Source organism: Tribolium madens, unplaced genomic scaffold (genome assembly GCF_015345945.1).
Source record: "Tribolium madens isolate multiple individuals breed KSU strain unplaced genomic scaffold, Tmad_KSU_1.1 Scaffold_97;HRSCAF=244;Tcas5.2_LG3a, whole genome shotgun sequence".
Lineage (NCBI taxonomy): Eukaryota > Metazoa > Arthropoda > Insecta > Coleoptera > Tenebrionidae > Tribolium > Tribolium madens.
Window position 1 is genome coordinate 5,934,704 of NW_025401069.1, and position 15,546 is coordinate 5,950,249.

Sequence of the window (15,546 nt, forward strand, 5' to 3'; positions counted from 1 at the left end):
GACGCTAGGAAATTCAATGTGATTTATTACATCTGCTGTTAATGAAAGAAAGTATTATATCCTTTTTCGTTCACTATTTTTACTCTGGATTAGTTACTTACCAAATTATAGTCCGAGTTTTGCTAATTATTGCTTACAAACAATTTCTCCACATTCGTGATTTCATATATGATACGCAACAATGTAAATGACTTGGTATCTATGGCAAAATATTTAACATTGTTATTAAGCCCACGCGTCCGACTGAATCAACATTTATACCAACAGAATTGTATTAAGTTCGAAGAGTGTATCAGGATTAAACAATAAATAATGCCCTGTTAATATTAATATATTCTGCAAGTTCTTATTCGATAATACGATTACGCTTACAGGGGCCGACTATAAACAGAAACAGTTTGACTCACGCTGCTGCTAATAAGTTGAAATATGCGTAATATCTGTCCATCTTACACAAGTTATTGGTTTCCTGCTGATAAAGCAATGATTTATATTTTCTCTAAAAAAATCTGCATATTAATATTTGGGTCTTGTTTTATTTTCTTGTGATTACGGAAACTCCAAACAAATGATCGTGTTATTATTTCCAAAGTCACAGGTAATTTTCTTTCAATAAACATTCCAATTGAAACTAAAATATGATTAAAATTTTAATTAAATTTTTGATAAAGACAGTATCGTCCATACTAAATTGAATTCCACTAGAAACAATATAAATCGAAATTTTCACATCGTGATTTGAAACATCAATCTGACTTATCACTTGTTTAAATTTCTCGCATTTTGTTAATTTTGCATGAAATCACTGGAAATCTATCTACTGATTGGACAAAAAAAAAATCAAAACAGAAAATATTGTCTCAATTATTTATTGAAAACCACTTCAAAAGTATATTTTACAGAACTGAAGTTAAGTATTAACATAAAATGCTGATAATTCAAAATAAGCATTTTCTTAATTATTTAAAATTTATTAGTCTTTCATCGAGCATGCATGAAATATTGGAAAAGCCAATGGTACAATATCTTCATCAGTATCGCCGTTAGTTGTTGAGTAATCCTCCTAAAGTTGAATCAATCACGAGGAAGAGTGTTAATTGCGATGCCTTTGAACCCACAGGACGTCGACGTAGTGTCGTGGTTTATGGCTTTATGGGCATTCGGTTGCGTCACGGATATTAATAATTGTTTCCGTGGTCGCCCGCATACTTAATTTATAATCTAGCGGTTGAGAATTGGGAGCGGTCATTAACGATACATTGTTGATATGTGGGAGAATTACCAATTATAATTGAACTTGCACATTCCAAAATAAAAACGTGGCACACGTTTGTGTAGCATTTATTTACAAATAACAACCTACCAGTCGTCGGTGGTTGAATCTATTGTTGTTACCCACATTTTCTTATGTTTATTCATAAGTATTTAAAAAAGTTTCGTGCAAAAAATGGTAGATATAACAGATTATACCTCTAATAGTACCACGTCCAAATGAAGCTATTTATGTACAGCCAGAAGCAACGAAAGTGTCCGCCTTGCACTGTTGATCCTTTAAATTATAAAATATATAAGAAGATTTATTTTTTGCTGTTAGCGCAACAACCCACACGACATAAAATGTCAAGACAAATCTTTTATTTGGTTATTTAAATCATCCTAAAAGACAAGTCTACATTTTATGTTATAATCTGTGGTTATAGTCTAGAAATATTAAAAATAGGCTACAAAAGCAAGTAAAAAAAGCTTGCTAAACAAATTTTGTATTGCACCTGCCGGAAAATTGTTGTTACCAATAAAATTTACGATATTTTATAATTGGAAGAAATATATAACAAATTTTTGAGCCATGTTCTTAAAAAAATACCTGTCACGATGCTATGCTCATCTCACAGGTGTAGCAACAGCTGCTAAAGCTGCCGAGCTTTAGGCAAATCACTCGTGTATTTGTGGAGGAAATGGTAGTTTTTATAGAAAAAACACATAAACAAATAGATTTATTGTTTTAATCCTTCATATGGCACAAATTACAAACTTTTAAAATCATTTTTCTTCGTAGTGTTTTTCATTAGCTTTTCAACATTTGTGGCACCTATAGGTGGTTGAAGAAAAATTGAGCGAAATTAAACTAAAACAAGAAAGTAAACAATAATAATTCAAATCGGTCGCATGTCATCTGTTCTTCTATTTTCACCCCAGGCACAAACTTTAGAATTAGAAACTTTTTTATTTATTCAAAGTATTTTTTATCAGAAACACTTGGCGGTTTATAAAATTTTTTGACTACTAAATCTGACAAACTAATGTAGCAAACATAAATCAAGATTCTAAAGAATAATTTAATTAATTTATTAGGTATCTTTCGATTTATTTTCTCTAGTTGCGAAACACTTATTCTATGATCGGTTATTTTTCCTGTTATCAATTATACAGAGTGGTTATAAATGATTTTCATCTAGCCAGCTGTGAATTTTCCATGTAAAATAAAAAAATGCCGCTTTACGAAAATAGGGGTACCTACTTGTTGTAATTCAAAATTAAAAAATCGGCGTTTACTAAGCGTCCACTTCAAAAATAGACTTCAATTATAAACTTGTTTTCTTCCAAAGTATACATTATTATCAATTGGTATTGGAAATTAGTTGAAACAATAAAAATTTAATTAACAACAATTTATTATTAATTAATAAGTGACACTAATGACAGAACTAGAGCTTTCAAAAAAGTAGAGCGGCACAAATAAAGTTACATGCAAAAAAATTCCAAAGCTGGTTAGATGAAAATCATTTATAACCACTCTGTATTATAAAAAAAAAGTCCTTTCTAAACTCCTTAATTTTATAGTAGAAAAATATACCTAAAGATTTTTTAAATTTCATATCAACAAAAAAATAAATACGTAACTGAATATCCTTTACACAATATGTATATCTACCATCATATTCTAGAAAGACAAAAAGAACATTGGATCCAGTACATTTATACTTAGTAAAATGTTTTTTGATTCTCTATACAAACATTTTGTATCTTTTGATATTTTATATTACTAATTTGTGTTTTATAAAAACTATCCTGAAGATTTTCTCAGCAAAAAAATGAAACGTCCAAAATACGTGTTTGTGATACTGAATGTAAAGGAGTAAAATCAACGCAGGATATAATAAAAAGCAAAATAGGTTACAATTATTGTGACAAAAATGTGTTAATCAATGTTTTGCCTGCTGTATGTACATAGGCTTAAAAAATGATGTTTATTATATTTTCAAAAATAATAAGACATGGCTTTGTTTATAAAAGCTCTCTAACTCTATATGCATATTATTATTATTTATGTATTTTTTCAGAAACTGTTAAAAAAATAACTGAAATTCTAAAATTAGTTTTCTGACTGGACTATCATTACAAATTTAAACGAGTCATTAATTTTTATCCTTACATTAATATAACCGATGACTATCTATGTAAAATACTTCATTAAACAATTTACACCTAATAATTTACAAATATTATTCGTAATGGTTCATTAATTTAACTAACTACTGTTTGATAATTTTACAAAATGCGTGTTAGAAATTATTAGCCATTATATTACTTGTTTATCAATGGAAAAATCTGACCAAAAAGTGAGTAACCGGTTTTGGATGTTTTATTATAATTTTCGCGAAACGCAATTACACCAAAACAGACTGCTTATTGTTCATAGGATCAACAAAGAGAAAATTTTGAAACAATATAAAAATTGCTAAACGCAAGTCATCATAAGCATAGACAGAGTTTAATGAAAACACATATCGCGCAACATGAATTAAGTACAGTTTCATTAGTGAAGTATCCAAAATTTCTTACACCTAATTACGCTTTCTACTTTTCTTTTGTTGTAGTGTCCCCAGCAAAAAAATCCGAAATATCAAACAGCACATTGATTCCTATTGTTGTTAATTAAATCACCATCTGTTTCGAGTGCATTATTTTACTGTCATCCTTATAACTTTAGAAGCGAGTGTAGTTTAATTATCCTACGTACTTAAAGCACCTTGTCGGTGTTTCTAATTAAAATAATATAATCCTCGGAGATGACAGTGTAATACGCTAGCCTCCAAAGCGTTAATGATTTAATTATGTTAATTTCGGGCTCTTAACTGGACCAAGAATTTCGCGTTGTTTGCCATTTGTCATTTTATTCAGCGACAAGCTCAGCAATTATAAATATGGTAGAATCAAAAGGCGATACTAACCTTGCATCCCTCGCAGGTAAAAGCACCAAAATGGAATCCGGCCGCTGGCTCTCCGCACACCTTGCACAGCTGGTTCATCTAAAATTTGCACATTTTAATTACCAATTTTAACATCACTTACTTGTTTGTGTAAAGACAAATTACGTAAATACATAAAATGTCATTCTCAGAACGAGGACCATTACCCGCGAACGTTTTGCTAATAACCAAACAAATCACATTTATTATTAAACACGTTACATATTCATAAAACCTCTCGAGGAGTCCGGTCAATTTTAACAGATGATTCATTCTTTATTTAACTGAATATTTACAACATATATGGACAAATCGTGTTTTGAAGTGCTCCTCGAGAGTATACAGATCAATAGAAAAAGAGATAAAATTGGTTTTACTAATCTTGTATTTACACATAATACAAAGAAAACTCTACTTGATGGACTTTGAGTGCTTTAATAGCCATAAAAAATGACATAAAGGAAGAGAATCTTTCACTAAATATCGTGTACAGTACTAATCTTAATGTCTTGGTAATGAAACTGGTTTACTGGCTTACTACCTGGTTTCCATTACCAAAAGCAAAAAATTACGTTATTTGTGCGATGACACTTTGCTAGAAACATGTACTGCAACATTTACGCAACATAAATCTGAAATATCCGTTACCGGAAATATTTTTTAGTTAGTTTCTTTTCGATTTTCTCGGTACTTACGTTTATTCAGATTCAAATAAATAACTGAGCAACAATGATGTACATACCTACCTTAAATGTTTTTTTTTATTTGACGAGTACTTCAAAGTTTTTTTTAGACAAATATGAGCCGCTACAGCTTTAGAATAATATCGTGGTCACCAATAACAACAATTAAAATTACATCAAAACAGAGATGTTCCTTAGGTATTCTATTTTTGAGGAACCAAACAAGCCTGTGATTCTCATTTCACATTTTCTGACTCAACATCAATGCTGCCAATTTAATTTCCAAGTCACTTTGATCAGGAACCACATTTGTTACTTCTGCTGATCATTGTTTTCAAAAATGAAATTGATGCAGTGAATATTGAAACTGTGACTACAAGTGCCATCATATTGTTATCTCTAGTGATTCTAAACCTTACTCGCGAATTTATGATGCTCGACAGTGCCCTTAAAGGGTAGAGAGGTAATCTTGCATTTTGCATTTGCTCTTTTTCTATACATATACACAATCTAAGTTTTTTCCCTTTTAAATTCCCTTCCAAGAAAAGAAGTGCGTTTTGTGTATCTATTCTGTTCTACTTTATAAAGATTAAATTAAGTAGATAAATAAATAAGTAGATAAACATTTTTACAAAATTTGATCATTTATTGTATATGACACTCCTCATTTGTACTTTTTCATAAAGTTTTGCTCGCGAGAAACAATTTTTGTAGGTATTTTTTTATTATTTTCTCATCAACTTTTATCGTTTCTTAATATTTTGAGTAAAGTTGATGTTAAATAATATACACTACTCAAAACAAATAAAGGAACAAAAGTATTTCCTAAATTTTTTGATGATTTCTGAAAGGCTGTATCGAAAAATAGTCGTATCTAGATTTTTAAAAAACCATTCTAAGGCTTTAAGCTCAAGTTTTGAGATCTTTCCACAAAACATTTTTCTGTGTAACAGTTTTCATATAAGCGGAGTACATAGCGAGAGAAAAAAAATTGTAATTTGAAATATGTAATGCATCATTTCCATAATTCGGAGAAATAATCAACTCAAGGCTACTTAAGCGGCTAAAACTATAAAGACCTATAATTTTGTTTTTGGTCCACGGACTTGGGAATTTTTTTTAGTTAAATCAATGGATGTGCCGGATAGCCTGTTCATTCGTCACTTTGTCGTTGAGATATCTGACTTTTAATGAAAAAGGGTTCTTTTGTCTTTGATCATCGATATCTCAGCAAACAATTACCACACAGAGAATGTAATGGTAGTTCCAAAAACTGGAATAAATGTCTTACAAGATCCTTTAATTATTTTTTCAAAAACAATTTTTTTCTCTAAAACATTGACTTGAAAGAAAGAAAAAAAAAGTAACTTTCTGCATTGTTTTAGTAAATCTATTATTCACAAATATTGATGGGGAGATTAATGTTTTTAGGTGGTTTTACACCTTAATGTACCCCCATTGCCCTGTAATTTTTTAAGTTGATCCATCAAACCGTTTTCTCAGACCGATTTAGATTAGTTTTGCAAAAGAATTAGAGGAACAGTTGCACACATTGTTTCTAAACATTGCTTAATCTTCATCAAAATAAAAAAAAACAATTTTTTTCGACTTCTTTTACAATTTTGCATTAGTTTGCATTAGTTATTTGCTATAAATAAAAAAGTAAACAAAAATTGTTTTTTTTTTATTTTCATTTTGAAAATTTGTAAAAAAATTCAAGAAACAATACTGATTACTTTTTGAAAAAAAACACAAATTTTTTTTTCAACTTATGCAAAATTGTAAAAAAAAGCTGAAAAAAATTGTTTTTCTCATTTTGACGAAGATTAGACGATATTCGGAAACAATATTACAATTGTACAATTGTTTCATTAATTCCTTTGCAAAACTTTGAACAATTGGTCCGAGAATACGGTGTGATTGATCGATTTTAAAAAGTTACAGGGCTATGCAGGGTATGTATGTACATTAAGCTGTAAAAACACCTTAAAACATTAATCTCCCCATCAATATTTGTGAATACAGGGTAGATTTACTAAAAAAACAATGTAGAAAGTTACTTTTGTCTCTTTCTTTCAAATCAATGTTTTAGAGTAAAAAAAAAATGTTTTTGAAAAAATCATTAAAGGATCTTGTAAGACATTTATTTCAGTTTTTGGAACTTCTCTTACATTCTCTGTGCGGTTATTGGTTGCTGAGATATCAATGATCAAAGACAAAAGGATCCTTTTTCATTAAAAGTCAGATATCTCAGCGACAAAATGTAAGAAAATATAAAAAATGCAAATTAAAGCCAAATGAACAGGCTATCCGACAAATCTATTGATTTAACTAAAAAAAATCCCCAAGTCCGTGGGCCAAAAACAAAAAAAAGTTACAATTTTTTTTTCTCGTGCTATTTCCTGCGCTTGCATGATAACTGTAGCACAAAAAAAATTTTGTTAAAAAAATATCAAAACTAGAAACTGAAGCCTTAGAATGGTTTTTAAAAAATCTAGATACGACTATTTTTCGATGAGATACGGCCTTTCAAAAATCACCAAAAAATTTTGAAAATAGTTCCTTTAATTGTTTTGAGTAGTGTATGTAAAATCTTTGTACATTTCAATTAGCGAATCTGTAGTAATTAAAGCGAATTGAACACACCTTGTTCAAAAAACAGACAAGTTATGACACTTCTTGTTTCAATTTTGATATTAAAGTACACTGCAACAACATTCTTACATAATTATAGTTATAAACATTTATTTAATCATTATTTAAGCAATATTTTTAAAAGTTTTTTGAAAGAGTATCTTAAATTGTGTGTTTTTACATCGGAAACGTACATACAAGCTTTAAATAATATTTAAATTCAATTCATGCTAATTTCGCTCTTTTTAACGCAAACCATTAATTACGCTAATTGCAAAATTTTATTTCACGAATTTTGCAACACAGTTGCAAGTCACTAGGTATTCTTCACCTCCCACGGTAAGTGTTCAGAGGGGAAAACCGGTCAATGGTGTGACAGCGACAAGTGTGCAATCTACCGTTCTAATAAAAACAGTAATTAAATAAAGGTATGTCTGTAATACTTTTGAATCTTTTATCGATGCAAAAATTTAAAACAAGTACTTAAAAGTCAGTAAGAATGACCAAGTCGACTTAAAATTTCCAGTTGGTCAAATGTCTGGTATGTACTTGAATATTACACAATTAAATTAAAATTACTAAATACCACTGTTTCCTAGAAGGACAATATATTAGAAGCAGGAAGACATAAAGTTGGTATTATTGGTGTAATGCTAGGAATTCAAATCAGTAAATTTGTTATACAATTTTCGTGCTACACATTTGTAACCTACTTTTTTTGTATTTACTATTTGTAGTAATTACTTACGAGTAGATACTTGTATTTACCATACCTGCGATAAGCTAATTTAAAATTAATTTCTAAAGCAGATAATTAAAGCAATTAGAAACAAGAGTTAATTAAAAAAGAACTACTTAAACAATCATTAATTATATTACGTATTTTGATGCAATAAAAGCAATTTCTTTTCTAATGGGCATGGTTGTTCAAAAAAACTCCAACAAATTCCTCCCTTCAATTTGTTGTAGATTTCCTTGAGGCAAATAGTTTTGTTTCTCAAAAACATTTAGAAACATTTTAAACAATACCTACAATGGAGAAATAAAGTAGCTAAAGGTAGTTAAAGCAAATGTGTGCTTTCCAGACCTCAGTATAAACAATTCAGGATTCCAATGCTTGCTGCATTTGTTTTCATAGTGTCAAACATTTGATGGTACTTGAAATATACCCAATGTTTTTATACCGTTGGTTTTTTATTATAGATTAGCTCCACCTATTTTGGTTTAATTAGGTAAGTAAGAGTGCATTTATTTGGCAATTTTTGAAATATGTAATGCATCATTTCCATAATCCGGAGAAATAATCATTTCAAGGCTACTTAAGCGGCTAAAACTATAAAGACCTATAATCGAATTATAAATCAGTAACCTTGAAAAACCTGGTTTTTGCCTTACTCGCTCATCCAAATCCTTACTTATTAACCCATTTTGTCAATCCAAAAATCTCCTACAAGGCGAATTATTAAAATAAAGTGCTTACAGTTTAACGTAAATTACCACACCACTTCACATTTGCAGTTAAGATTCTTGAAAATTTTAAAACCAGTTCTTTACACAGATTGTTATTATAATTAGGTGTTAGTAGGAAAGCTGAAGTAATACATGGTGTTTGCGATATATTTAGCCAACTAAACCAAGTCTCCTACTGGTCATATAATATTTATCAATTAGTAACGGGTAATTACAACGTTGCAGCCTCATTTGTTAAATTAACACTTTCATTAAAGTCGGCGAAATAATAGAAAACAAGAGAGCAATCTCACAAATTCTATATTAGACCGTTGCAATTAATAAAAAAATACTCATTTGTCTTTCTACAAATAGTATAAATAATTTACTCGTTAATAATAATTAGTTAAGATAGTTACTTTAAAATAAGTAAATAAAAAGTGAGATGTGTGCGTTTGAAATATTCCTATGATTAAAAAAAACACCTGGTGTATCAATATGCGAAGATGTTTTTATTGTACCTAATGCAGATAGAAATTAATAACTGTCGAGAGAAAAGTGAAAGTGTGGTGTAAGTTGGCAAATATTTATTTATTATTTTGTATGAAAGAAATTGTCGTTAACAATTTTGTTTATTAAAGCCACGAACGGTAGTTCACCTTAGAAAGAATTAGTAGCAACCCAATGAATTTCACCTAAGGCATAAGGAAATACCGAGTCTGCTGTAATTTCACTTCAGTCTTGACACTGTGCTAATAATGGAAGAAGCATCTTCTAATGGTAATGTAAATAAAATCCCGATTAGTGTAAATCTCTTCGTGATATACAGAACGATCTGAATGTTCCCTTTCGAAAGTTTTCTCCGACATTAAAATAGTCGCATGTTTCCAAACAAAACCATACACATTATGCTATTAAAGAGCAGATTTTTTATTGTATTGTGCAAAAAAATAGTAAGAGTATTTTTCTCCATTGAAAACATTTGGTTGTGAGATGGTTAATAACCTCGACACGTATGCTTTGCGACAAATTCGGAGCTACATAAGGAACCGCAGTTCACAATCGAAAGCTTTATATTAAAAAGTGCTACTCATTTATCTAGGATGGAAGCAAATAATGTGAAACACTGCATAGTGATGAATACGTTCCATATAGGAGTAGTTTTTAAACGTATTACTGCCATAACCAATAGACCATTTCAGACACCAATGTACTTAAATAGTAATGATGGCATGTGGACAAGACTTCATCGAGATGGCCAGCGGTAAAATGGTAACTATTCGTAGTATGACCATTAGAGATCATCCATCCACAAGACGCGACTTGAAATGTCACTAAATGAGTCGCTTAAAGCCTTTAATGTGCGTATTCGCTAGCTTTGAAACTTCTAATTCTTTACAGTATAGATAAAAATCAAAAACATAGTTTAAATATATCAGTTTTGCGGTTTGGAATGTTGTTCGGAAAACGTAATGTAGTGGGTTTAGATTCTTAATTTTTTCAACGTAAATAACATGACACCAATAATTTCAACAACAAAATTTTGATGATTAAATTAGGCATATTTATGGAGCCGGCCTTAACCAATTAATTTAAATGTGGACGAGGTGCGTAACGCATAGGCATGAAATTTTATTTCGAAATGTATTTGAATATTTCAACACACTTCCAACAGAAGCTATTGATAACGACAAACACTAAGCATATGAATAATAACAATTTTAATGAAGCTGGAAATTTTCTTTCTTATTTTTTTATAGTTGAAATATAAAAAAATCCAAATTATTAGTTTAATAAGTACCTACTGTCCAAAAATAATTTCCTTTTCCCCCCTTTCGTTGAAAAAGGGTGTAATTAATTTTTATTTAAGCGATTTTGCGAAAATCACACTTGAAATTTTAAAAGTGACATTTTTTCAACTGTTTTCATGGAAACTTTTTTGAAAAAAAGGAATTAGATACTTTCAAACAATTTTAAGGTGATTTACTCAAAATATTATTTTTTTAGCTAATTGGAAAAGATAGTTATTCTAATTGAGTTAGCTGAGAAGTTAAGTACTTGGGTAATTTGAGCTCGCTTTACTCGTAATCATTATTACAATTGTGTAAGAACCCTACAACTAGCGTTAAAATATCTCGTGCGTGGTTGCTGAAGTTGATAAATTTTAGTAATATTTCACAGGTTATTCTGGATGTTAATCACTAACGGATATAACTTTTCAAGCTATGTCTTAAGTTCAGTTAAGTAATGCAAGCGTCACTATGAATAATGGATACAAGAGAGCATAAAGCATAAAATAGATACTTACCGCCCAACTTCTGACTTTGTAAAAATTCAATATTTCATCAAATTATATAAAATAGGTAAGTACTCGTAATTGTAGAGCTTGAAATTTGTATTAATTACAATATTGAAATACATACTTAAAGATGCATCTTCTAAATTAAATCCTTATTGTTGCAATTTGTAAGATTGATACAATTAAATTTCTCAACAAACACAATTTATACAGCATCAAGTAGTGACTGGTCAGCACTTTTTACATCTCGTGTATAAAAAATTTCAGAATTCTTTAAATATTCATATTTTCAAAACTACGCGGCTCAGAAAAACTACAAAAGCAAACCTGAGCTTCTATTAACTTTTTCTACTACCATGTGAGAGATTATCCGACCCTTTTATAACATAACAGCATCTTTAGCACCTCTCTCATATTTAATGTTGCTAAATTAGTTCGGTTTTCTCCATAGACATGTAATTCTTATTTCAGACTTTTTTTTCTCAAATTTTATAACGTTACAAAATATAATTTTTGATACCGACTACATCTAATTGAAAATAAACTTTTTCAACACGTGGTGAAGAATCTTTTCCTTCACACCTTTGACATGTGTAAATTACTAAAATTTCAATAATATTGAAATAATATTGTTTTAAATACAAATGTTGGTTGCTATTATATATTTTCCAATTATGTAAATTCAAATTAAAGCCAATTTATGAAAGCATGTTTACACATTAAAAATTAAACAGTTTATGGTTATTACATTATACATAAGCTAAATAATTTACTGAGACATTTATTGGAAGACTTCTATTTAAGAAATATTGCAATATAATGTTGATACGGAGAGCAAACGACTATAAAACAAGTCACTTTGGATTATTTTTTGCTTTTTGTGGTCCATTTAACTACTTAAAACCTGTTTTCCTGTATCATCCTCTTCAAAATATTGACTTCCACCTTCTTCACACCGCAAAGATAAAAATATCAGGATTTTGTTTAAATTTGTTGTAAGTTTTTTATAAACATTATGTAAACACGGTGATTTTTTTAAAACTATACACCCTGGATATCTCAGAAAATAAACAAAAATTGGAAAATCTCGAGACAGGTAATTTTTTTTTGACATTTCAATCCTGCCAATCAACGCAGACGACGTTTCAGAGCTTGCATTTTTATAGTAATTTGTTCTGCTAGATCTTGTTCAGCATAACGTAAATAAAAATCTACTCAAAACTCATACAAACTCAAACAAAACACACAGCCGAGTTCCTGGAAAAAAAAACCTTTCATTTGAGGTATTACAAAAGGGGTGGTGCCGTTTGAAATTTTGTTTGTATTACAAAGAGGGTTGATGCTATAACTTTCAAAAGTACACAAAATAAAAATTGACCTGTCTCTCATGTTTTTTTCTAATTTTTGTTATTTTTATGATCTTCTATCCAGGGTGGCTCGTTTTAAAAAAATCACTCTGTATATACTCGTACATTCTACTTATTGAGAATAAATAACAAATATTGTATGCTCTATAATGAGTTTCATACGATCCAATGGCACAACCAGAAAAAAACTTGAAAAGAGAGGATACAATACAATACATAAAAATTATTTAAATAACAAATTATGTACAACTTACAGTTTTTCGTTTCTCTATGACAGATGAAAACATATTTTTAAAAACATCTTAGTGCGCTCGTGTCAACAAGTAGAAAAATTTAATTTCTGAATTTTTAGTACCTATTATATTGTAAGGTCATCAACTCATCACACACAAACTTACCCTATAATACACACATTTGTTTATTACTTGTAATTATTTACAGTGGAACTCCTCTATAGTCCCGGTTATCCCGAAAAATCGACTTTAACGAGTAAATCGTTTGGTCTCTTGCCGTTTTGTATACTTCTCCGTTTATAGCGAGTATTATTCTGGAATTGAGGTTGATACAACAAAACTTTTATTTTGTCGAAGATCGGTAATAGCGAGAAATTCTGAGAAATTTCGAAAACAGATTGATTATAACGAGAGTTCCTAGAAGAAATAGAAGAAATAAAAATCCTGCGAGTCTCCATTACGTATTGTGTCCTAGAATTTTTTTGGAAATGTTATTTTTGCGTGATAATGGTCTTATATTTCTGACTTTCTCAGTCTTGAATAACTTTTCAAGCAGAGAACACTTCGTCTTTCTGTATTAATATGTCGTCCTCAAAAAAAAAATTTCTATCAAAGAAAAAATATCAATAATAACAGAGTTCGAAAGTGGTAAAAGACAATCTACAAAAATTTAGCAGTTCTACATTGGCAACAATTTTAAAGAACAAGGATAAAAGCCTTGAACAATAATTGGAAAACGCAATTGATAAGATAAAAATGCTTCATTACATCAAAAACAAACAAAAATTACAGACTTTTTTCTTAAATATTGTTTTAAATTTCTTTAATATTCGTTTTTAATATAATAATTTGCATAGTACATGTTTAAAAACTTTTATTATACATGACTATAGCGAATACGTTGGCCCCTTGAGTTCTCGTTATAGAGGGGTTCTACTGTATATATTATTTTTTTGTTTATTATTTTTTATTGTTATGAACTATAAATAAGTAAATTATCCACCTTTCATACGAAACAGTAAGTAAATCAATAAAACATATTTTTTTGAAACATCATTCAAGACTTCACTTCGAAATCACCTTTAGCAAGTTTTCAACATCTTTTTGCATGCATCTTAACGTTTATTTGGCAATAAAACAGATTTTCCAGTTTATTGCCTTTATATCAAACAATTTTTTAACCTCTTGACACACTTTTATTTTAATTGTTCAACTTCAATTTTTGATTGCCTACTTTTAGGTATCTGCTACTTGTATTATGTATTAAAATTTTAAAAATCTTTCTTGTTAACAAATTTTTGATTATATGCCCAAAGAAAACAAAATTCCATATTAAACACGGTCAGCTATAGTCGTTACATTACTTAATTTGTATTCATATTTATGTCTGCAACATTTTTATACTCTCCCATAAATCTTAACTGATTAGTAATAAACCGGATCTTTTAATCTTTGATTAAATAAAGAAGCGTATCTAGATGCATACTTTATCATTAACTTAATTATAAACAGATATTTCATGAAACAGAATACGTAGATATTGGATAATAACTTGTTTACTATTATAAATGCGAGACTGCAAAAATTTTGATAAAATGTTAGAGTGATCGAAAATTGAAAAATCTAACAAATTTAGACTTATACAATTTCTGCAGCTTATATTCTTTTGAAGTGGATTTTAAACATTTTTAAAACACTCTGTATAGTTTATAAAGTAGGTATGACTTCTTTATTTTGAAACAAGTATAAGTAAATGTCGTAAAAAAGACGTTTCAGTGAACACTAATTAAAAGCAATACCTACCAATTACTTCATTAAACCTACTGTGTATCAGAATCAGCTGCTACATATATTGTAATAATCTTATTATGCATCAGCGGCGTTGACAATTTAATGGTAGTTATATATTTCGCATTTCATAAGATAAGCTATACATTCCTCTCCGGAAGTAAATCTTCTTTGATAAAGCCAAAATAATGACTCGTAAATAAAAAATCTAAAGCAGGAGAAATCACACACATCATCCAACCGATCAAAAAACCTCTCGACTCTTCAACAGCATGATCGTCAGAAATGGTGTGACCGTGTTGGAGGGAATGCAACAATGTTGTTATTGCGGAAGATGACAGTTACCACGCGGTGAAGTACACCACAAATCAATCAAGAGCATCACGCATTATGTTTCTTATACAAACCGTCTTCAGCACTAAAATTTTGTTAATGGACATCAGGTCGGGTCAGGAATGTGGTCTTGTAAAAAAGATTTTTTTCTCGAGATAAAATTATCTATATCGTTCATGTTTTTGGCTCAGGGTAGATAAGTCCAAGAAGTAAAAAAGATCTCGATTTGAATTAAAATAAACGTTATTATTTCTTTGAAAGTTTATTTTGTTATTACGTATGGCTATTTAATTTCTGTCATAATTTGTTGTTTATGTTTTTTTTGTAGAATTTATGTATAGTCAGTTTTTTCAGATCAAGATCCATAAGAGAACTAAAATGACTAACCTTTCTGTAACGATATGTAGATCGGGCAGCGCGGCATTCCGAACTTCACAGATCGCGATTCATCTCATCAGCGAGCAGTAGGTAAGTCGCACACACAGGTACTGATCAGCTTCTCTACACCTG

The 15,546-nt window shown here is 29.7% G+C and overlaps 1 protein-coding gene across 1 annotated transcript in view; it reads right to left on the reverse strand.

The window, feature by feature from the left end:
- Nucleotides 1–15,546, reverse strand: part of LOC123014305 (protein embryonic gonad-like) — a 37,407-nt gene extending 21,861 nt beyond the window's left edge. The window contains exons 1-2 of the mRNA XM_044413358.1: nt 15,424–15,546; nt 4,233–4,310 (exon numbers count right to left, since the gene is read on the reverse strand). Of these exons, the coding sequence (XP_044269293.1) occupies nt 4,233–4,310 (78 nt within the window). The 5' untranslated portion in view covers nt 15,424–15,546. The remainder of the gene's footprint in view (nt 1–4,232; nt 4,311–15,423) is intronic.